The 23,771-nt window shown below is 56.9% G+C and overlaps 1 protein-coding gene across 2 annotated transcripts in view; it reads right to left on the bottom strand.

The window, feature by feature from the left end:
* Positions 1-8,946: 8,946 nt before the first annotated feature.
* Positions 8,947-23,771, bottom strand: part of SCARF2 (scavenger receptor class F member 2) — a 38,764-nt gene continuing 23,939 nt past the window's right edge. For both annotated transcript variants that reach the window (XM_067307011.1, XM_067307012.1), the window contains 3 exons: positions 21,546-21,667; positions 11,774-11,926; positions 8,947-11,206 (listed from right to left, as the gene is read on the bottom strand). In XM_067307011.1, coding sequence (XP_067163112.1) covers positions 9,972-11,206; positions 11,774-11,926; positions 21,546-21,667 — 1,510 coding nt within the window. In that variant the 3' untranslated portion in view covers positions 8,947-9,971. The remainder of the gene's footprint in view (positions 11,207-11,773; positions 11,927-21,545; positions 21,668-23,771) is intronic.

The following is a 23,771-nucleotide window of genomic DNA, read 5'->3' as shown; positions in this document are numbered from 1 at the left end:
CGCCACGGCTCTCTGAGTCACCGGCTCCAGACTCAAGCTCTCTGCGCAGCAGCCCAGCGCTCAGGGCGTGCGGTTTTACCAGGCAGCCAGCAAGCGCCAAAAGAGGCTGATGCATTGCAGCTTTTGCACAAAATGTGGCTTTGGAGCTGTAAACGAGAAGCCTGACTTTCTGTCCACCGGCCGATGGCACATTAAAGGACGAGGGGCTGATGTGCAGTGCTGCAGACATGTGTCCCACCGAAGGACCTGGACAGGGGCTGTGGCTGGACTGCGGTGCTCCTCCAGCCTGGTGCGGGGGCCACCAGCTCTGCTACGAGCCAGCATGCAGCAGAACGCTTACGGTGGCTGTCATTGGCAAGCACCCTCAGGGGGATGTTTTCCCACAACATCAAATATATTAAATGGGTAGAGAACGGGGAGGCCTGGTGTAATGCTGTGCAGAGCTGTACCTGGAGCCCTTCACCTCTGGCGTGGAGCCGGTGTCCTCGGAGCACGTTACCCACTAGGGGGAAGCCTGCGACGGGCTTTGCCTCCCGCAGCACCTCGGGGAGCGGAGCCGGGTCCCTCCCCACGGGCCTGCGAGCGCGGTGCGGGCTGGTGCTTGGACCAGGAGCCAGGAGAGTGGTCAAACGCAGAATCCGTGGGTCTGGTCCTGGCAGCGTGGCTGAACAGCTACGCACTCGGTCTGCCGTGCCAGAGGCATGGATTTGGCACTCAGCTCCGCCTGAGGTGCTCGCCTGCCACTGGTGGTTCAGTTTATCCCGGCTGCCCCGTGCTGGGGATGGAGCCAAGGTGCTCGCCGGAGCAGGGAACCCCCAGCGGGCCGGGCCGGGAGGGCTGAGCTGCTGCGGGGCCGGGTCTTAGGGTGGCCCGTCTCCTCGGGACCTGCCCTCCCAGCCTGGCCCCACGATCTCGGCGGATCTCGTCTCACGTGCGGGCACACTTGAGCACGTTGGTTTGCAGCAAGAGAGACGGTCATGGGAATAATTGGACGCAGAGATTCGGAGTGAAGGCAGTGCCAGACGGGAAGTGGGAAAGTGGAGGCTTTCTTCAAAAACAATGGCTCATCTTTTTAAAAAGGGTTTGATGTCTGTGATGACTTCCCAGAGTTGCTCTCTTCCAGCTTCTCCTCAGACCCTGAGTAAGTGGCGCCGGCCCGCTGCGCCCTGTGGAAACAGCTCTGGCAGCAGCCCTTCGTCCCCATCCTCTGCAGCTCCTGTGATCGCTGCCTTCCTGCTTTCCCAGTCATGTGCTGGACGCTCCTCCCACTCCTTCCTCCAAGGATGCACTCACCCGCTCATCTGTCCGTAGTGGCTTCGCAGGGCTCCTTCCCTCCTCCTTCTGCCCCTTCCTCTGCACAGCACTGTCCTACAAGCCCCAGTTCGGTGGATTCACTTTCACCTTTTGTCTAGCCTCGGCCTCTCCTTGTGCCTGCATGAACACTCGTCTCCTTGCTCCTGACACGGCCAAGCCAAACCCTTCCTCGCTCCTGCCTTCTCTCCCAAATCCTAGCAAGTGTGCCCTGGGAGGGTCTCAGCTTTGCACAGAGCTCCAGCCATGTGATTTGGGTATTGAGCACATCGCAGGAAGAAGCCTTTTCTCCTTAGTTTGTCTGCATCTGCTTCCAGGTGCTGCCATGGAGCCAGCAGCCTGAGAGCTTCTGCAAGAAAGGGTTCCTAGGCATGTAGCAAATTTGGAAACATTAGTTTTGGACCAAGTGAAGACTGCTTCCCAGCAAACTGATTCAGGAATGAAACCTGACGGTCATCCGAAAATGGGAAATGACCAAATCAAACACTGGATGAGTTCACTCCATGCCACAGAAATGCAAGAAACCAGGCAAGAGGAGTGTGTATCCAGGCAGGAGAGGGAGTCTGGCTCATCAGACTCATCCAGATTTATTCAGACTTAACAAACATCATGTAGTAAATCTGTTCCCCCACTATGGCCTCAGGAGCTAAACATCTGAACAGGAATTTCACCCATGAGCTGTAGCTAAGATAAGATCTGGATTCAGGTGGTCCCACTCACTATGTCTAAGTGTGACTGGAAGACAGCAAAAAGTCTTCACGGCAGAGATCTCCCATCCAGCTCTCCCAGGATGAGCTCTGTGAATGATTTGTGAATGTGAAATTTCCTCGCTTCCTTCCTGACCTGCTGTGAACTCAGCTGGAGGCCACAGCCCAGCCTTGACTGGTGCAGGAGGTGAAGAGGAAGCTGATGGAGTATGCAGAGCAAGGACTCCCTCACTGCAGAGATCGTCTGGGCTGCCAAACATCAGGCCTGGAAAAGCTGGATTTGACCTGTAGGAAGGAGCAACATGTCATCAGAAGCTTGTCAGAAAACATGCTCATGCTTTGATTTTTCTGAGTTGAGCAACCATCAGAACTTGGATGTGATGCCTTTTACACGCATGCATCCTGACTTCCCTCCAGATGCTTGCTTCCAAGGGAGGAGATGAGGACGCATGGCCAGGATGAAATTCATGTTAGCTGTGACTCAGCAGCCCAACATGGTGCTCCAGGCCCAGGAGCAACTTGTGTCTCTGTTCCCTACAGAGTAGAAGAGTTGTCAGAAGGTCCGTTTTGACACTGGATGATAGGTTTATACAACCCCAGACATGCTGGGGACACTGTGTACACTGCAGGTGAGCCTATAGCCTGCACAGCGCTGCCTGGAGAGCCCGGGCTTGCTCTGAGCAAGAAATGGGAGCCAGTTCCCTTGCATTCTCCTAGAGTGGTTCTGCTTTCCCAGCCAGCTTACGCAGATGCTCTTGGGTCACTGCATGGCACTTCATACCTGGGAGGGAACGGGGGTGTGAGGGAAGTATATGATCCTGACTGGGAGTTATGCATAGCAGCTGAGGACTGCAAGGGATGCAGCAGGACTCAAGGGATGCAGCAGGACGCAAGGGATGCAGTGGGCTGCAAGGGATGCAGCAGGCTCTGCAGCCATCCCCTTCCAACTCCTTGGCCCGGGGCTGCCTGTTTGCTAGCTGTGCCTCTCTCTTTAGGCAGCCTGGCATCTGGGGATAGCTGGGGAGGGGATGGTCAGCCTTAACTTGTGGGTCCTATCATCTGGGCCCAGCAATTGCCATACTAGCAGGAGACAGCTTTAGGCCACATCCTGCTCTGTCCTCAGCTTCTGCTTTGTGTGGACAGTGCAGGCTGCCCTGCCCTAAGGGTATTTTCAGGGTCTTCAAAAATTGAAGGGGGACAAATCCTCCTGGTGTGTCCCAGCAGCTTCTCACCAATCAGCCCTATGGAGCCCATCTTGGGGGCAGGGTCGTCAGGCTCTTGTCTTGGCATTCCCCCAGCACTCCTCCTTGCTGGAGCTCGGAGCAGCCGGCTGGAGCTGGGGGCCACCGCTGGTCCTCACCTGCGGACAAGGAGCCTATTCAGTGCTGCCGCCAGGGCCCCGTCGCCCCTGTATCCTGTGCAGCATGTTTGTGCTCTGCGGAGAGCGCGCGGCCAGCCGTGAGCAGCAGCCGAGGCTGATCATGTGGCTCCTAATGAAATCCAGACCCTGGCAGAGTGATGACATAGCGCTGTGATTTGTGCTCCCATACAGACTAAACAAGCACAGGCACTTTATAACGTGCAGCGCTGCAGCCAGGCCAGCACAGACACAAGGATAAATCAGGTAGCGGCAGTGCAGATGCCTCTGCCTGCCCTTGTTCTTTCTAATTGTTCTTCCTCTCCTGCTTCAAGGGCTTGGACGCAAACGTACTCGTGCTTTCTCTGAGGCAGAATCAGGGGGTTCCTACACAGTTTTGAACAGAACTTCAAGAAACTGTATTCAGGCACTTGGATCCGTTCAGAGATGCCTTTGGCTCCCCACGGTTTGCACTAAAAATGCATTTTCAGCCCAGAAACACCATAGCTGCCATGCTTTGTGCATTTGCTATTTGCCGTTTGCTGTGGGCAGGGAGTAACTGGTCACCTAGATCACATGGAAACACTTCCAGTGCTCCATTGGGTGAGTGACATTTTTAAAGCTGAGCTGAAGTGGGTTTGGTAGGTGGACTGTCTGCCTGCGCCCTTTGGGGGAGGTGGACACATGGGCCCAGATTTTGCCGAGCAGCTATGCTCCAGCAGTGGCTGGAGCCCAGTGTTGCCCCTGAGTGCCCCAGGAGGGTACCCGGCTGCTCAGGGCACAGTACCGTCCCCCCCAGGACGCCACATCCACACACACCCTGCCCTTTGGCTGCCACAGCAGCAGGTTGGAGGCACCCTCTAGACCTGATGAGCAAAGCACGTGTCTCAGACTCAAAGTGCTTCCCTCAGCTCAGCCCCAATGGCGCTAATATGTTGCACTAAAGCGAAGAGGTGAATGGATGGATCAAATGCATGTGACCAACAGGCTGCCCTAGGTGGTCCCGAGAACCAGCCAGCCTTTACCCGGCGCCGGGTAGCCGTCAGCAAGGACGAAACAACTTTAGTCTGCTGCCAGGTCTCCCTTGCGTGGTGTGGGGCTGCTGGTGAACTCGGGAGGGCACGGGAACCTGCTGGCTTCGTGGTGGTGGGACCCCTGTGCTCTCCCGGTACCTGTGGTTCCCAGTCCCTGCAGAGCTCCCAGTGAGCTAAACAACACTCTGTTGGTTGGATGAAATGCCAAAAAGACTCAGTCCGTCGGCATAGAGTCAGGAGGCGCTTGGGAGCGCGTCAGCTGGATATTTCTGCTGGCACGGCTGGCAGTGGCCAGGTTTGCACAGAAAAGCAGCCTGGGTGCTGCGGATTTGGGGTGGGCTCAGCCCCATCCTGCAGTGACCAGCCCCAGTGGACGGCAGGGCAGCCCCGCACGCGCTCTGGCCACCCTGGCCTGCTTACACTCACCTTCAGATCCCGTATTTTAGTCCCGAGAGCAGTGTGAGGTGGAAAAATGGCCCCTTTCGGTTGTCAGCTGGAGTGGGGAGTTAACAGAACAAGGACTTGGGAGCTAAGGAAAGGAGCACGGCAGACAATATTCTCCTGCTGAGGAGTGTGGTAGATATTTCTTCTCAAGCTGGACCTCCCCTCCTCGTTTCAGATTTCAAGATTTTTGAATTGTGCATTTTCTCATTTCTCCTTTTCTCTACCAAGTGCCGCAGAAAGATTCTTCAGTGGTGTTTGGGTTTGTTTTCACTTTTCCTACCCTGGAGCTCTGAGAAACCTCCTCTGACTTCAGAATGCTGAGGAGCAGGAAAAGGGAAAATGGGAAACTTGAACCCTCCCCGTGCCTCCTGTTTGAATGCAGTTCGTGGGGAAGGACTGCAGGAACAAAATCAACCCCTCAGCAGTTCTCCACGTAGGGAGAACACAGGACTGGGTGTAAACAGCCAGAAAAAGGCTCTGCCACCTCCCAGGAGAACGCTGTACGTGCTGGTTAAAGGTGTTCACGCAGCTCCAGGGCTCGAGGCAGCAGGTCCCGGAACCGCAGCCCATCCTCATGGGGACGCCAGGACCCCCGAGGAGCTTCTCCTACCCCCGAGCACCGCACACACTTTGCTTCTTTCCTCTGGGGAAGATGGGGCTGATGCTGATGTGGGGCGACCCCAAAGGAAAGCATTGCTTGCGCTCACGGTGGCACGGGCTCCTTCGTGCTTGGGGCTGGCAGTCCGGCTGCTGCCCGCCGAAACCCCTCGTGGGGAGCTGAGCTGGTGGGTGCTGGCGGCAGCGCCCCGGTGTTTCTGCAGAGCAAAGCGTGGAAGCGCATGCATGAGGCAAAGGCCTGCAAGAAGGGCTTCTCTGTGGCTGTTTATTTAGACTCAAATGCATGGGGCATCCTCCAGGGACCTTGCTGAGGTCACCAATCGCTATGGTGATGAATGTGAAATGAAACTGGTGACGTCGCTGTGACAAATCCTCTTTGGGATGACTCCCCGCAGGGTGATCCGCTGACCCTGGCTGCAGGGAGTCACTTATGAGCCAAATACTGTCTGTGCAAGGAGGACACTTATGTGGCTGGGGGTCATTTCTGAGCCCCTAGGCTCTGGATATCCCAGGAGCAGAGTGTCCTTGGGGAAGGCAGCCAGGCATCTACCCCTCAGCTTCTGCTGGGCTTCAGCCTCCTGAAGCCCAGGCAGGCTCTCCCCAGGCCATGTGCTTTCCTCCGGCCACTGCCTCTTCTTCTGGCATTGCAGAATGGCTGGACAGACTCTCCAAGGGCATAGAAGTGGCCTTCGGTGTGCCCCGTTCCCTTTCATGGCTGATCCTGATTTGGAAGTAGCCAATGGATGAAAGCACACATTTCTCTGGCTTATTTCCCCTGGAACTGGTGTGTCCAAATTTGCTTGCTTGAGCCATTACATCTATTTTGGGGGGTAAAGGAGGAAAGGAAGAGGGGGTCATATCCCCATGTGTAGCATATATCCACGTGAAGTATAAGGACACGTGCATTGCTACATGAAATGCAGGCTGCTTATATATATCTCTGTATCTAGTTACTCTGGTTTCTGCTTTGCTGGAGTTCCCTGAACCCCTAGCAATATTAACTTCTCCCCCACAATATTAAATACCATTGGCACTGCCGTTCCCCCTTCCAGAGAATGTTTAGAGAGAATTTTCTTATATAATCTTGGGAGCTCATTGTCTCATGCATATTTCATTCTTATTTGAATTTCCCTTTAGAGTTTATTTTTGGTAGGGCCTGAAATAGGAAACGAATTGTTGGCAACAGATTCATTTTTATCGCAGCTATCTGGCCAAGCCAAAACAAATGTGCTGCTTTCCAACCCACCAACTCCTTTTTTCAGTTCTGAAAATTAGGAAGAAATGGGAAGAATATTAATTTTACAGGTTTGATGGAGGGGAGAAGAGCTCCTGGGCTGGGGGTAGTGGTGTGCTTAGACCACCCAGCCTGAAACGTGGCTTGCAGCTGCCTGGTCGCAGGTTCAGTTAGTCCTGCCTCTCCTTATCTAGCACCAGCACTTGTGCAGCCTGCTGAGCACCAAGCCCATCAACGCCATTCAGGACACAAGTGACACCTGGTCCCCAGACCGGTGAGCCAGGCCCAGCACGGAAGAGGAGGGCTGGCGGCAGCTGGGCAGGTTCTTCTCCATCACTGAAATTCCCTCCAGCCTGAGCCACTAAGTCTTCAGTCAGAGAGAGGCCGTGCAACATACACAAGCCTTCGTGTTGCTGCTGAAACCAATCCCTGACTCGTCTATCAGGAAAGATGGCTCATGGGAGCAGAAAACCTGTCCACATTAGGAGTTCCTCCTGTGATCTAACACAGCTGGCTAAGAGATCAGTGAAGAAGGACTAAGAAAAGCAAGTTTATTTATGCTGTGTATGAACTTTCTAGTGGGGTTCACAACTGCAGGGGAAGTTGTTTAGGGGTCCACAAATCGAGGTTGAAAACCATAAAACTAAGTCCACACACTGTGGCTATTACATGGCATTGTCTGTTAGAGACAAACCAAAGTGCAGCTGTGGGAGGAAAGCTTGCAGGCCCCTGGCAGCAGACTTGGAAAAGAGATTCAGTCACATTATGAGGAAAGACTGGTCCTTTCTAATGCTGTGGTGTGACAGTGCCTCATTCATTACACTGGTAATGGCCTTCATGTCCTGTGGCGTCACAGGAGATTTCCTTGAGATGCACCTGACCTGTCCACACTGGACAGACCCAGCTGTAAAGGACGTGGAGGTGGATGTCAGGTTTCAACCTTTTCATTAGTTTGCAGTTGCTTTCATCATGAATAAGGCAAAACACGTAGTGGGCTATATTAGGAAGAGCATGGGCAGCAGACTGACGGCAGCTGCTACCCCCTCCACTAACTGCTGCACCTCAGCAGCGTTTGGATGTGGGCCTTCCAGTTCAAGAGGGATGTGAAGAAACTGGAGAGGTCCAGAGGACGGTTACCAGCCTGGTCATGTGCAGGTTCCTGCAGCCCATGCAGATGGCCGAAATGTGCACAGCTTGCAGTTGGCAAGGAGGGTATGGGGTATGCCCAGACATGCCATGCTGCAGTGCTCCATCTCCTCAGCATCCTGCTGTCTCTGCTCCCTGGAGAGAGGAGCCTGCAGGATGCAGCAGCATGGTAGACCTTGCTGGGGGGCCAGGTAGCACAGCCAAGGTGTGCTGCAGGCTGGCATGCTTGGTGGGTGCTGGCAGCAGCAAGATGGCTCAGTGGTCATGACAGGGCTTCGAAAGCTGGGGTCAGACCCCTGTAATCCAGGACCAGCCCCTTTCCCTGGTCAGTAGAGCACTGCCTTTGCTCTGGAGCTACCTTGGACCCACCATCTCCACTAGGTCCCTAGAGCGGGAATGCCTATCCTTGGAATCCTTGGGGCTGTGTGCCGTTAGGATGTGCTCCTAGGCCCTCCTGCCCCTTGCCTGAAGACGGGATGGATCTTTCCATGAGTTTGTGACTCAGGTTCCCCAGAGCACCTGGCCAGGGACTGTGATTCTGTTCTCCTCAGTGGCCAAAGCTTCAAATCCTGACTGTGCTGGAGAAGGTCTGACTGGGAGCACCCACATCCCTGGTCCCACCAGGGCTCTTGCCTGGCCAGGGAGAAGATGCTGGGATGCCGGGGGGAGCAGTGCTCCTAATCTTGCCCCCAAAGCTGGTCTCTGCTGCCAGGTGTAAAGCCACATCCCCAGCAAAGGACAGCGCTAACAGCAGCCACAGCAGGGCTGTGCTTGACCTGCCCGGCAGTGCAGATGCCTTTGCAATCCTTGTCCTAGTGGCTTTAGGGCTGGTGCATTACAGCAGCATCATCATCATCATTTCTGGGGAGGAGCAGTTACCAAATGCACCCGCAGTGGTGCTAGGGGTGGGCTCACCCACGCCCACCTACACCAGGAGCATGAAGAAAGGCTCTGTGCCAAAATGAGGCCCTACCATCTCCCTCCCTGTGCCTCCAGGAAAGCTCGGACCCTCAGGGGGTTCATGCTGCTGAGTACCCAAGCGAGGGCAGGCGATGCCCAGCATGTGGCCTGTGACATGGAGAGACGGCACCTAGATACAGGAGAAATACACTTTTATTAGGAAAGCTTTCTGCAGAGATGCCAGGCTCTGTCGTACCAAACGAATCCGTCCAACTCCGCCGGATGGGACCTCGTAGCCGGGACAGCCTCTCTGAACAGCGTCCAGGCTCAGGCCATAAATAGTGCTTTCCTCCCAGCCACCCCTGGCAGAAACAGCCTCAGGTGCGGAGGGGGCATCAGTCGAAACCAGCTCGACCTCACACTGACTGGAGCAGCGTGGCTGTGGAGGGACGGTGGCGCCTGGGGCGGCTACATCTCCAGGAGGGGAAAAGCTGAAATGGCAGGAGACATGCATGGAGCCGGGGCACCGCGCAGCGCTGGGAGAGCGCAACCGCCCCGCGGCACGCTGCTCCGCACGCTGCGCCGGTGCGGGGGCACGGCCCTGCCACCGCCGAGGATGCGGGCACCGGCGCAGGCATGGCCTGGCTTGCCCCCTCGCAGGCTGAGCGGCGAGCCTGCCCTCCAGCTGCCATTTCCCATGCAACGAAAACTTGATAGACCAGACTAGGATGCAGGAAGCAAGTGACTCCGTTACTGCAGAATATAACATGGGCACGTCTAGTACAACAAGCACTGCTTATGCGATTGATAATACTGCTACAAAAGGGGCGACCCGTGGGTCAGAGCCGCGCATGGCCCCAGGTTTTTGGCGAGGGTGGTGCTGCTGGGCCACACTGGGATGGCTCTGTGAGGTCCTTCTCCTGGCAGGGAAGGTGAGCTGCCAGAACCGCGCAGAGGAGAAGCAGGGAGCAGGGCACGGCCATGGGGAGGGCATCTCTGGTGGATGGGGAGCACCAGGTCCCGGGGCAGGGGAGAGAGAGATGAAAAAAAGAAGAGGGGAATGAGAGAGAGAGGGAAAGAGGTGGCTCGGAGGCTCTTCCAGTGCCCCCTGCCCAGTTCAGGCCTCCATTTCCACTGGTCATGCCTGCAAACTTCCTTCCTCCTGCCCAAATGTCTGATGCGCGGCAGGCCAGCGCCAGGCCGGGCCCCCCAGGTCCTCATTACTGCACTGTCTGAGAGGGCACTAGGGCTGCTTTGGGCTGCTCCAGGGTGGCTTCTCGGCTTTTCTTTCTGGGAGGCTTTTTAATGGGCGTTTTCTTTGTGGCTTGGTCGCTCGGGGGAGCCTGCTCCTGGCTGCTGCTGGAGTTTTGCTGCTCTGCCCGCTTTGGCTCCCCGGCCGTGGGCTCTGCCACGGGGGAGATCAGTTTCTGCAGGTTGGGAGAGGTGGGCAGCATAGGCTTGCTGGCCTTCTGGCTGCTGGCGGCCACCGAGCGCTTGGCTTTCTGGGGCGGGGTGGGCTTCTCCCGCTGGGGCTGCAGGGCGCTCACCCCATTCTGCCGGGCGCTGCCGTCTCCCTTGTTGAGGCTCTGAGTCTTTTCCTTCAGCTGGGCAGCCAGCAGCGTGGCTGCCTCTGAGGTCAGGTGGGGGTGGAGGGCCTCGGAGCGCGGCTTGCTCGCGCTGGGGCTGCGGGGAGCCTCCTTGCTGTCCCCAGCACGCCTCTCCGGGTGGAAACCGCCCATCTTTTTGAAGGCGTTCTGGACTGCCCCGTTGATATTCTCTATCTGCTCCGTGCTGGCCTTGCTCCTCTGCTTGGGCTTGGATGGTGACTGGGGCTCTGCAGGGAGGGAGGCTTTGCCCTCAGGGAAGCTTGGCTCCTTCGGATGCTTCTGCGCTTTCTCCTTGCTCCTTGCGCTCCCCTTCTCGTCTGTTTTACCGTGCACGCTGGCCGAAGTCTCGCTCGGACTCCTCTTCCTCTTGGCCAAGCCCTGGCCATGCTCAGGGCTGCTGAGCTGGGTGGCGGCTCTCTCCGGGGACCGGCTGGGTGCAGGCAGCGAGTTGGACTGGTTGGAATTGTACCTGCCGTGGATCCAGGACACTTTGGGCTTTGTGGATGGGTCGGGGGGACGGGGCTTGGTTCTCTCAGGGGAGGGTGGCTTCCCACCCGCCCCAGGGCTCCTGGGCTCTGCGGTGGTTTCTTCCTCATCCTTGGACTGCTTGGAGAGGCGGGCGATCCTGGCGTAGAGTGCTGCGCTGGCGGAGCCTGACCCGCAGGATGAGCGCTCGCTGTCAGAGGACTTAAGCAGGGGTGTTTCGCTGCTGTCGGCCTGGAAAGCTTTGACGGAGCCCGTCTCCTTCAGGAAGGTGTATTCGCCGGCCTCTTCCGCACCGATTGGGGGCACCAGCTTCTCCCCTAGGCTGCAGGATGTTCCCCTGTCCTTGCTGTCACCCACGCTCTCTGCAAAAGGAGAGCATGGAGCTGTTACACGGGCAGGAGGCTGGGCACCATGAGGGGCTTGCCAGGATGTCCCTGAGGAGAGGGCAGGAGAAGAGAGGAGGGGAAGGGAAAGACTGAACTGCTCTCAAAGCAGAGTGGGGGACGTGCAGGATGGTGGGGCAGAGACCAGGCTGTCCCACCCAGTCTGTCTCTGCCTTCCAAGAGGCTCATTTTGGCCTGCTTTACCTTCTGGTCCACCCATCCTTGCAGCTAATCTTCTGGGAGCTTGTTCAGGGGCCCCGGCGGACAAGAAACCTTAAAACAATACCGGTGTCTCTGGAAGAAGGAAGCTCTGAAACCCCACAGGAAGCAACTGCAGAGCCTGGGGCACAGGGATGGGGACAGACTAGGCTCGAGTTCCCCTTCCTGGAGCCAGGGCACTAAGGCATGCTCCTGAGGAGCAGGACTGACGTGTATGGCCCTCTCCATGCAAGGGTGACACCTCTCCTCCCTCTATCCCTCCACAGAGCAGAAAATGCTCCAGGAGCCCCATGGCCACGTTGGAAAGTGCCTTGTCCCCCTGCTTACCCTCATGGGGGACACAGTACACCGGCCCCTCGTCCGTGGTGTCAAATGAGGAGAAGGAGCCACGGGAAGACCAGGATGGGGAGGGCTGCTCCACCACAGAGGGTGGCTCGATGAAGCTGCAGTTCATGGTGTTCTCCAGGTCGTGGTGAGCCACTGCAAGGGCAGAGAACTGGCTGTCAGCAAGCTGCTGCCTGCCCTGCCTGCTCCGCCTTCCCTCCCAGGACCCCCACCTCCGCTTCGCCCCTGCCCCCGCTCCTGCCTCCTCATCCTGCTGGAAGGGATATGGGTGCCAGACAGGCCCTCTGCCCGTCTTGCCTGCGGGTTTCGGGAGCCTGCACAGCCCTTGGATGCAAGCTGGACCAAGTCCACAGAAAGGCTGTGTTAAGCCCCTGGAAGGGGACACCACTCCGCCTGCCACTGCTGCCCCAGGCGCTCTGGCATCGTCCCCACTGGAGCTGCGCAAGGCGGACAAAAGGTGGGCTCTGGCACCTGATCCAACCCAGGACCATCTGGAAGCCCCCCACGCAGTGCTTCCCCATGCAGCATGGTGTGACACACCAGGAGGATGGAGCTAGGTTCCCGGGTGTGGGGCAAGACTCACTGCACAGCCCTGCCCAGTCTCCAAGCCTCTCCGGGAGCCCTCGCCGAGTGCCCACACTCCTGGGATGGGCTCGCAGCAAAGGCAGGCAGGCAGTGACAAAGCCCCCCATGCCTGAGGAGAAATGCCAGTGGCCACCAGAGCTGGTGCGAGCCTTACAACCATCTCCCTCTCCTCCCACGCTGGACCTCCGTGGCAGGTCTCCAGGTGCCAGAATCGAGGATGTACAGTGTGGAGAAACAAGCTATCAAAAAGCCTGGGTGCAAATGGCTGGCCTGTATCTGCAGGTCTCACATCTGGTATTGAGCAAGAGAGGACATCACCAGGTCCCGCAAGGACACAGCAGCAGCCCTGGGATTTACCCAGGCTCAGACAACAGCGAGCTGACAAGCCCAGCACAACAATCCTGCAAAGAAAGTCTCATAGTTTGAACTGTGCCTGGAGGCACAATTTTCCTCCCAGGGAAAGAAATGAGTTTCCAGTTTTAATTGCAGTAGTTTTAATTTTAACTTTATGATCTGTATTTTTATTTTCTTTCTTCTTCCACAAAAGGAGGTAAAGGGAGAAATGCCTGCGGTTAGGTCTTTCAGCGTCATCTTTTACCAATTCTGCCACTTTTCAATCCCTTCACCAGCTTCTCCAGAAACAATGACAAGGAGGAGCACATCCCTGCTGGCCAAGGGACTGTTTCCTCTGCACTTGGTGGCAAAACACAGAAAAGAAAAAGACAAGGGAAAACCACCAGAGAAGAAAAACGTGCTGTTAAAAATATTTTTTCATTTTCAACAGTAAAAAAAAATGACAGCTGTCTGGTCTGGGGGGTAGGAGGGCTGGGATTTTTGTTTGATCATTTTTAAGTATTTTCACTGAAAAAGTTTAAGTCAGAAAAAAACCTGAGAATGACCAGCAATGAAATCCTGCTCTGCCAACGCTAAACACAGCCCCCACGCAGTGCTTCCCAGTGCGCTGGCACCGCCTCAGAGCTGCTGCCAGAAATGCTGCCATCACCCCTCACACACGCCCCACGCTGGGACCCCAGCAGGTTTGGAAACACCAGCAGCCAGTGCAACACCCTGAAGCCCTGCGCTGTCCGCCGGGGCCTGAGGCCAAGCCACCGAGGGCTGCAGCGAGCAGCGGTGGGAGGGTGCGGGCACGCAAGCCCCCTTCCCGCGGGGCACGGGATGCAGGGCGCTTCCCTGCCCTACTGCTGGCACGAGCCCCACGCCTGGGGTGTGAGGGGCCGCTGGGAGAGCGGCATCACCACCGGGCTGACCGAGCCGGGAGGAATTTGCTGGTCAGGGTCGCTGCCCCCCAGGGCACTGCCAATGTGCGCTTAGAGTGACGCAGCTGGGCGAAGGGGACGGAAAGCTTTGGTGGCAGCCGCGGGGCAGACCTGAACTGACTTTTCCTGGAGAGCCCGGCACTACCAGCTGCAGAAACAGAGATGCTTTTTGTGCTCCTCTCCTGATGTACAGACCTCTGCATGGTCATTTTTCTCCTTCGGCTCAGTAACTCATTAAACATGGCCCCGAGTGCATGCAGAACTGTGTCCTTTTGCAACAAAGACACCAAGAAAGCACCATCCCTTACTACGCAGGGCACTGCACAGTGCGCGGGTGGGAAAGGAAGCAACCAGCAGGTTTTCGCTGGCAGATAGCTTTATATTAAGTCAGTATTTCCAGTTGTTTGTAGTCTCTGCCAGCATGCACAAATTCTGTCTTTATTCGGTCCAGCCAAGGCCTATAGCTAGCAACTGGCCCAGGAGCTGGCCGAATGCCGGATTGTGAGACACCAGACTCTTCCCAAGGATATCACCTCTCCCGGACAGGGCAGAACAACTGCTTATCACCATGTGGTAAGTTGTGCTGTAATTTACTGAGCAGTTGGTTGGACGTTTTAACTCTTGCAACAATTTAATGTTTTATAATAAATAAATTCTTCAAGCGCTGCCAGTTGTCCAGGTAGGATCCCCAGTGGCATCATAACATTTACTGTTGATTGGAAAGCATAACTTCATAAATGTAAACAACCAGAAGAACTATAGGACGGCAAATGGTTCATTGAAACTACAGCAGTGATGTATGCTTGGCCTACATAGTTCAGGCTCTTAAGAGAAGACAAGAGTGTGAGAAATAGCAGACGTCTCAAATACCAGATATATAAATGCAGACTAGATAAACGCTAGGGATGCATAGCAAGAACAATGATTTAAACCACCCACACTCCTCACTCGCATCTCAGTGAGCCATCTTGCTCAGGAGAGAGACCTGCTGTCCTCACAGGGACTCTTCCGTGTCTGAAGGTGAGCAAGAGGACAAAGGAGATGACTGAATGCGTAAGAGAATGAAACTGAAACTGGGATGGCCTGAAATGAGGGAGCTTCATCAGCCAATGCCTGCTTAGCTCCAAGTACCCTGCCTTGCAGGGGCATCACAGAACAGAAGAGATTGAGCTGGGTACCATGGATGGCTAAAGGAATGGGGAAGGATGCTAAAATAGTGGAGATAATGAACTTCAGAGGAGAAACACTGGAACAAAAGTGGCTCCAATATTTAAAGAGCAATTGGCATTCAGAGTGGGGGAAGCAGCAGCTTCAACATGACTTTTCTTGCAATAAAAACCAAAAAGGGAAAATCAAAAGCAGACCATTGGAAGCAGATGAAGCGAGATGCTTCCTAAGAGAAGGCATGACAGGGTTCTGGGACTCACAGCCATGAGGCATCTCTGAGAGGATGACAGGATTCAGAAAAGACTAAAGAATATATGGATGTGTCTTAGGAAGAAAAAGGATCTCCAGAACACCAACAGCAAGGGGGAAAGCAACACAGCCCCCACGTGGACTCAGGAAAGAGCGAGTCCTCCTGCTCCAGGGGAAAGCCCAGCAGACCTGGCAGGCGAGGAGGGGACGGCGTGGGACAGGGGATGGTCAGCGCAGGACTGCCAGCTGCAGAGGACTTTGCTGGGTTTTTATGCTGTCAGGAGCTGTGGGTCGGGGCTCGGGGGCTCTGTCTTTGTGCAACCAGGCTCCTACATGACCTTGTTGGAAAGTGGGGCTCACTGGTGTTAAAAATACAGTTGGAGCAAGAAAGCAGAGAAGCCGTTAGGGGCAAGGCTTGGGGCCAGCAGAGCCCCGAGCATTTCTCTGCCACTTCCACCTGAGCCCTGCCAGCTTTCCACACCCCCAGGAGCATGGCTGCTGCAACAGGCCAGAAACAGCACGTTGCCCCAGCCCATGCAAGGAACACCAAGCACTGGGGCAGGCCAGACGGACCAAGGAGGGAATCGCTGCCGAGAGCCCCCGGCAGGCAGGCAGGAGCCTGTCCGGAGCGGGCTGAGCCGAGCGCAGCGTGCAGGAGAGCGAGGCTGAGCCCTGGGAGGGAGCGCGGGCTGAGCGGTGCCAGCTCCGAGAACAGGAGGCTGCTGTGCGGAGCAGAGCCCCGAGGGACGGCGTTTCCTGTTCAGCTCCAACATCTGGCTCGGGGGACTCGGCAGATAAATCACAAGCTGACAGGGGCTGGGAGAAATCTGGCCGCTTCCTGTGGGCCTCTTCCCCGCCGCCGGAGCTGCCGAACGCCAGCTGAACTCCCTTTGCCGAACAAAGAGCCCAGCCGCCTGCACTCTTTCCCCGCTGGCGGAAACGTCCCCACTCGGGGCAGTGCAGATGCCACATGCACGGGGCAGAAGACAGAAGATGGGACACCCAACTGCCACCGCTCAGAGCAAGTCCAGAGCATGGATCTGACCAAGGGGCACTAGTCCTGCTACACGCTCCTGTCTCTGACAGCACCCAGTGCACGAAACTCCTCTGCTTGCATGTCGCAGAAACACACAGAGGTTTTGCAGCAGCCAGCTTGGGGCTGGTCCAGGGAGCAGCCGGACTCAGGGTGCCACACAGCATCTCTGCCAAGAACTCACCCAGGCGGTCTGCTGTAAACTTCTGCAGTATCAACCGAACAGCAGTATTGCCTTACACGCCTCTCAAATGGCCACATGTGAGTGGCAGGTGATATTAGCTCTAAATATACTTCTTACGTGTATCCAGGGACATTGACATTTGGTCTCAAGAGTGGGACAAAGCACTGAGAAGCATGAGAAGGACTGGGCAAGGGCTGGCCTGGTTGCACCAAAGCCCTGAGAGCAGCATGGGGGACCCCACTGGGTGAGCAAGTGCTTATGCCTGGAGGGACACTGTGTGCACACCGAGGAGAGGCAGGTTCCTCGTGCACTTTGATACCAGATCCTGCTTCTGCTATTTATGGCAGGACATTTTGGCAGGGAAGATGAGGTTTTGGGATTTCCTGACCTGCTCGGTCAGAGTTATGGCCAGGAGAGGCTGTTGACCCTGGGTTCCAGTGCTCCCTGGGCAGAGGCCAGCCCAGCACTGGGACTGGAAGGGAGGCACAGGTTGTTGCTTGAGGCCAACCCCGTGTGGCTTGGATCACTGCCATGCACAGGTCTTGGCCTGCTTCCCCAGTGCAGGGCAGCCCAGCTCCATTTTGCTCCAAGCATGCCTTCAGGGTGCAGAAGAACCACTGCTGTTATCATCCCCTTATTTCTCCCAGATCTCCATCTCTGAGGTCCTCAAAGGTCCTGTTTCAGAGGGCTGATGTGCACAAAAACCAGTGGATGATCTGAGGACACAGACCCATTTTCCTGGCAGCTAGGGAACTGAATTCCTCAAAAACTTCCTCCTCCTTAGGCAGGGAGCGGTCTCCCCCAGCAGGGCCACAGCACTGAGATAGAGAAGTCACCAACCAAGACTGGGGGAGTTTTAGGTCCTCTTACTTTCTGGTCATTCCCATCCTGCTCATCCCAAGCAAATGACAGTTCATAATGGTCGTTGTTAACCTTGGGGTGTTTGATCTTTGCAGCTTGGAAAAGAGACACTGAGGTGTGGTGCAGGAGCATGCAAAGGCCTACGAGGAGCAGAGCTCAGACTAGCCCAGGCATCTGCAGGACTACACACAACCAAGACCCACACGGGCATCCCAGTGCCAGTACCACTCACATCCCTGACAAGCGAGCCCTTTGAAGCCCATGCACACAAGGAGATCCCAAGCACCTGGTGCTGTGGCCGCAAGCAGGCAAGAGGCTTTTCTCTGCTGGCAGCTAGGAATAGCTGGAGGTGGGTGCATGGGGAAGCAGGATGTAACTGCACTAAGATGATCTGATACCGGGCTTTGGAGAGCGGATGTGCTCCTATGGCGATGCTGGTTCCCTCCGGTCTCCCCCTCTAGTTCTATCTGATGGGACAGAGCAGCTGGTCCTGGCCCTACTCCTCCTGCGTGCACCTTCTCAAACCTGAGAGTCACCACAAACAACTTTTTCTGCAGCAAGTCTTGCTTTCCCTGCTCTGAACCCAGCAAAACCAGGCTGTGCTGAGTTGGGAGCCACCTCTGGCGATTACAGAGCAGGTAGAAATTTGTTCACGGTGATCTGAATTACCTGACTAACAGCTAGAACCCAAAAGTGGGTTTTAATGCAACTGAGAGCAAGGAATTAGTTCAAAAAACCCAGGCAAAAAGGGATCTGACCAGTCTTTATTAGCATGCTGCGTCAACACTACTGGGGGAGAGGACCTAGCTACACTGACTGCTGGCACAAATTAAAACGGTGCAAAATGGCCAGAGACCTGCTGCAAATCTGAAGCTAGTGCTGAAGTTGTGAAGCAGCTTTCTGACTACTGTGGCAAGGGTGTAAGCCCTGCTTTTCATGACAGGAAGTGAATTATATGATTTGGAGATAATAAGAGCAATGTCTGGTGAGCCGACTAAGCGGTATTCCCAACCTGGTCTTTCTGCTGTCCAGTGAGTCACCTACAGCCACAGGACTAGCTTCAGCGGGGCTTAGAAAAACATTACTGCTCCTGAGGCAGTTCTTTCACACGTGCGTTTGTGGTTGCAGATGGTAATTAGCAGAGCAATTGCATTCAACCCCAGAACAGGAAAACCTGTCTGGCTCAGTGCTAGCAATTGCAAGGTAACAACAGTGCTCTCCAAGCATGTGAGCAGAGCAAAGGGCCTCCACCTGCCAGACTTCATTGGCTTCAAACAGCACTGATTTCACTCCAGAATCCCCACAGCATCCTGGGCTCCTCCAGTGCTGACCTGGTGCTCATGGGAGGGTGTGGGACAAAGCATTCCAGCGACCCTACAGACCTTCCTGTCCTGTGTTTCCCTCTAGGGCCATTTCAGGGTCAAGGACCCACAAAGAACGTGAGGACTTTGCTATGGAGTAACACCTGCTTTGGCTTCCTAATGGCCAGTCTTGCACTGGATTTCCAGGTGGAGTCATGCAGCGGCACCTTGGTCACCAGGTGTCAAAGGGACACAGAAGCCGCTGACACCATCCCAGCATGTCTCCCTTGCCCTGGGGATCCCCAGACACTCTCAGGAGGAGGCGGGTGGATATATCACCCAGTGTGCCTGCTGGAGGGACCAGGAGCTCCCAGAGCTGGCTCTGGTTCTGCACATCCATCCCGGCGTTGCCAGGGACAGGGCACCCTGCATGCCGCACGGGGTGGGGGCCAGCCTCCAGCCTGCCTCTCGCTCTGGGTAATAATAAGGACACACGGTGCTGCACGGGCCAAGGCAAACAAAAGCAGCCTGTGACCAAAGCATTTCATTCCGGTGAAATAACAGTCCCCAGCCCTGGCAACGCAAACAGGCTGCAGGGCCGCTCACCCAGCCCGGCGCGCGCGTCGTAGCCTGCCTCCCCTGCCCCAGGAGCCTCGGCCGACCGGCACCCCGGCCCCCAACTCTGCCCGGCCTCCCGCCGAGCATCTGCGTTGGGCTTGGAGAGCGTCTTGAGCGTCTCCCCCCGCACCGCACCGCACCGCACCGCGCCGGCGCAGGCTCCTCAGCCCGGGGGAGGCTGAGGCTTAGCTGTGAGGGGCAGCATTTCACAGGGCCGGGGCCGGGGCTGCGGGGGCCCTTGTTGCCCATCTCGCTGTTTACACAGAACAGCTGGGTGGGAGCCAGCTGCCTTCGGGCCGTGCCAGGAAACGCGTGCACACAGCCCCATTCAGCCCCAGCCGGCACTACCCCTGGCCAGTCCTGCCGCACACAGGGACCCTCTATCCTCCCCGAGCCCTGCCCGGCTGCTTCCATAAACACGGCCTCTGTTATCGTTGCAGCAGGAATGTTTCTCCAGCCTCGGTGCACTCTGCTCTGGGGCAGAGCTCTGCCATGTCCTGCTGGAGAAGAAACCATCTCCAGAGAGGCCACCTTTGGAGCAGCCCCTGCCACAGGCTGCTGGAGCTCACACATGGCTTGCAGAGAGGCTGGCGACATCTCCCTGCCTGCCCCTGTGGGTGCTCAGGCCCTTCTGCAACCTGGACAGGGAGAGGAGGCCATGCGCAAGCCCCGTGCAGTGCACACACTGCTGCTCCATGCCTGGAGCCAGCTTGCCCGGGAGCTCCAAGCAGCACCACTGGCACGTCCCCTATGCTGGGTTCGCAGCCTCAGACGGGGGGCTGCAAGAAGCACTGCACAGGCTACCAAGGGCCATCCTCCCTCCTCCACATCCCCCTGCTTTGAGCACAAGTTACTCTGCGCACAGTTCACACGTGGCCATGAAATCCCAAGCAACGTGACAACAGGATTCAGGGACAGAGGATGCTGGCATCAGGCTGGACCACCAGCTAGTCTTCCGTGGCATCCACACTGGCCCTGTGCACACTTCATCAGGGGGCTGATGGGCTTGCCATGATACAGTGCTGGTCTGACACGCCAGCACAGGGTGGGGACCACTGCTTTATACCCCCGATTTGTTGGAAAGGGCCTGCTCAGAGGCAGCATGAAGCAGATACTGCTAGGCTCTCCCCAGCTAATCCCTCACTCCTCACAACGGGACAAGTGGAGAGCGGTGATCTTTGCAGGGCTTCTCCCTGCTCTCCTAAAAGAAAGCTGGTTTTTTTGAGAATGGAGGGAGATTTTTGGAGCAAACAAGAGACTACTTGCGTTTCCAGGAGCCAGCAGACTTCCCAGCTACCTGGATTTGTCCCTGACAGCCCATGTCAGAAGGTCTTTGCTGGGAACTGATGATAAAGTGCAACTGGACCACTATGAGCCTGGTAGCGCGGGGTTTGTGCTTGGGCAGTGTGGGGAGATAAGATGATGAATTCTCTGCACTGGGTCTGCCTCTCTGTCCTTGTCCCTGCTGTACCTGGCACTGGGGTGGGCTCCGGCCCTGACTTGGGTGCTGTGTTCAGGCATGTGCTTCTGCACCTTGCTCTGACTCCAGTGTGCAAAGCTGGGGCAGGGCAAGGCCAAGATCAACGCACAAATGAGGTGTTTCACTGCTGTGATGGGGACCATTCCTTTACGTGGGGGACTGAAATTGAAGCAGCATGCACAAAACAGCTCAGCAGAGCTCCAGGCACCCGTGCAAACCACTGAAGCACTTGCAAAGCAAAGTGATACCCATCAAGATTCAGACACCCCAGGCTGAGAGCGGAAAGGCTCAAACCCCAGCAGGTACCACCAGCTGGCAGAGCACAGCGAGGCTCCTGCAAGCAGGAGTCTCCAAGGGGACCAGTCATGCTGTGGAAACACCACTCTGTAATGCTGCTGGGGACTGGCATCCCCACTGGCAAGAGCACTGAGGTTCTGCCAGGGACCCGCATCTCCACCCCAAGCACTGCCGTATTGCTGGGGCCCCACACCTCCACCTGGAGGGCTACAGTATCATCTGGGACCCAGACAGCCATCCAATCACTGCAGTGCTCCTGGGAACCTACACCTACCCAAGCACTGGAGAGTATTTCTGGAGACCTGATTCTCACCCTCCCCGAAAATTACAACGCTGCCAGGGAGGTGATGCTCTGCCCCAAGCGCTGCAGTACTGCTGGGATCTGCCACGCACTACACAGGAGTGGAACAGCCTACAGCACATTAAACACAGCCCTACTACAGTGCACATTGCCTGCTCATCAGCAACGGCATGCTACACAGCAGGTTCATGCCATGGCCACGTGCACAGACTGTGCTCACAGCACTGCACACAACTTGCTTCCGCATTGAGAAGATTCCCACAGTGGGTTTGGGGCTGGAATGAGCATTGCAAGTTGCATAATCTGTCCTGCCTGGGTTAGACCTTCTGCCTTTCCGTGTCATATACGGCTTTGGCTCTCTGCCCCAGCCTAGATGTCCTCTCCAAACATCAGCACCTTACCTACAACCTTGGGCAACTTCTGGCGGCGCAGGGGGATTCGCGGGAGCTTCATGCTGATGCGACTGAAACGCCCACATAAGCGTCTTGGCGTTTTCTTGGCTGCTGCTGGGTCCTGGTTTGCACTGCAAGACAAGACAGCACCTCCATCAGAAAGATGGCAGGACGTAAGCCAGGGAAACCGTACCTGCTCTGCTGGGGGTGGCAAGGCCATAACATTGTTTATGGAATAATATACCAAGTCCTGGTGCCAGGGGTTCGGGGCTGTTGCAAATTCAGAGGCTGCAGAGAAGAGCCAGCACAGGGACTGAGAGATCAGAAAACACAAGCTGCAGCGAGGGACCCCAGGAGCACCATCCACATTGCTTTTCCCCAGGGGAGCTTTAAACTCGAGCACAGCGGTGGCTCAAGGCAGGAACGTGCCCAGGATACACACGCTCATTGCTTCCAGCCCGAAGTATCAGCAGGCACCTGCCAGGCACGTCATGCCGGGACCTGGAGCAGCCCAAGAGCCGAGTGCCTCGTGGAGGGCAGGACACCAGCAGTCCTGTCCCGAAACACCCGCAGGGCCCAGCCAAGACCCTGAATCATATGATTAAGAAAAAAACAAACACACACGTGGCCTCTCTTTATTTGCTCTCTGGTTTTGAAGCTTCTTGAGGTCGAGCTTTCAAGCAATTATCTGCAGCCACAAGAGCTAGAGGCTTAACGTGTTTATTAAATTCAACCTGAAAATGCTCTCATCTCCACCACGCTGCGCGGGCTGGGGCCGGCCGCCTTTCCCCTCCGGCCATGGGAGGCACGGCTGCTCATGCAGCGGGAGGTGCAGGCCTGCCGGCTGGCCCGGCTCACTGCTCGCCCGCGCGGGGCCCCAAGCGGTGGCTTGCTCGAGAGCCAGGGAGGCTGCAGCAGCCGGCCGGCAGTGCAGCAGCCATCGCGCGCCTTCCCGACGATCCTCTGCCGCACGAGCAGCGCCGGGGGCTGCGGAGATGTTTTGGGACGGGGAGGAGCAGAAGGAGAAGGCAATCCCTCTCCGATACGTTCCTGCCCTACAACGCTGTGGGGCTTAGCACTAATGTCTGGGGTAAGCCCAGATGCTGGCTGCGAGCCCCAGCTCCGCGGCTTCTCGTGCAGCAGGACACGGGGGAAGCCGCGGGCGGGAGATGGGAAAGGCGCTAGGTGATGGAAGAGGGAAGGTGCCCAGCCTCCGGGAGCAGAGCTGGGGCTGCCCAGCAGCCCGGCACGGCCACGGCGCGACATGGGGCAAGTTGCCAATACACACCCGGGCGGCACGGATCTGCTCCGAGCTCCCGGAAGCACGACAGCCTTGGACGAGGCCACCCTGCCAGGTCCATATGCGGCCCGACCAGGAGCACAAGGCTCTGCTCTGATGGCAGCAGGAGATGAAGCTGCTCCTGGAGCAGAGCATGCAAAAAAACCACCCAACCCCAAACCCCAAAAAAGCAGACGAGGGGGTCACGGCCGCTGTGCTGGGAGGTGACAGCAGTCGCTTTGCAGCGCTGCCCCGGCGTCGCGTCCCGTGTGCAGTGCTCCGCCGGCAGCTCCGTTTTGATGCTCCATGGCTCTGGCAGTGGGAGCGGGGCTCTCCCAGCCCGGCGGGGGCATTTGCCGCCCGAGCCCCGCGCTGGGCGCAAGGGGCCCCGCGCGGAGCCGTGCCAGCCCCGCGGAGCCGGGGAGCCCAGCACGCCACGGACAAAGGAAACTATTTTGAGCGATTTCCCACGAAATACTTCTTAAAGCGCGCCTGTGTTTGTGAAGTGGCTTCTTTTATCTGCAGGATAATTACATGCAGACCACAGGCTCTCCAAACCAGATGTACCGGATTGGAATTTAATTGGCCCAGCTGCCAAATGGAGGCTTCCGGAAAATTCCCATGCAGCGGCCGACGGCATGAGGCGCAGCCGCAGTGCGGGGAGGGTTTTTTTCCGCAGCTATTCGAGCTGCAAGAGCGCTCCCAGCCCCCTCCTGCCTTGCAGGACAGCACCAAGCTTCCCCCAGCAGCACGGCTGCCTTCTGCCTCCGGCGAGCCCCCAGCGCCGTCGGACCTGCGTCATGGGCTTCGGCGGACCCGGAGCGAGAGCCTTCGAGGGCCGCCGGGCCCCGTCCCCGTTCAGATGACGGCGGCCGGAGGTGCCGCAAGGTGGCTTCCCACGCTGGCGGGCTGCGATTCCCGCGTCGCTCCCGAGCTCGGAGCCCGAGCGGCGGGTG

The sequence above is a fragment of the Apteryx mantelli genome, chromosome 17 (assembly GCF_036417845.1).
Source record: "Apteryx mantelli isolate bAptMan1 chromosome 17, bAptMan1.hap1, whole genome shotgun sequence".
NCBI lineage: Eukaryota > Metazoa > Chordata > Aves > Apterygiformes > Apterygidae > Apteryx > Apteryx mantelli.
The sequence above is the reverse complement of the archived record's forward strand: the minus strand, read 5'-3'. Positions and strand labels throughout refer to the sequence as shown.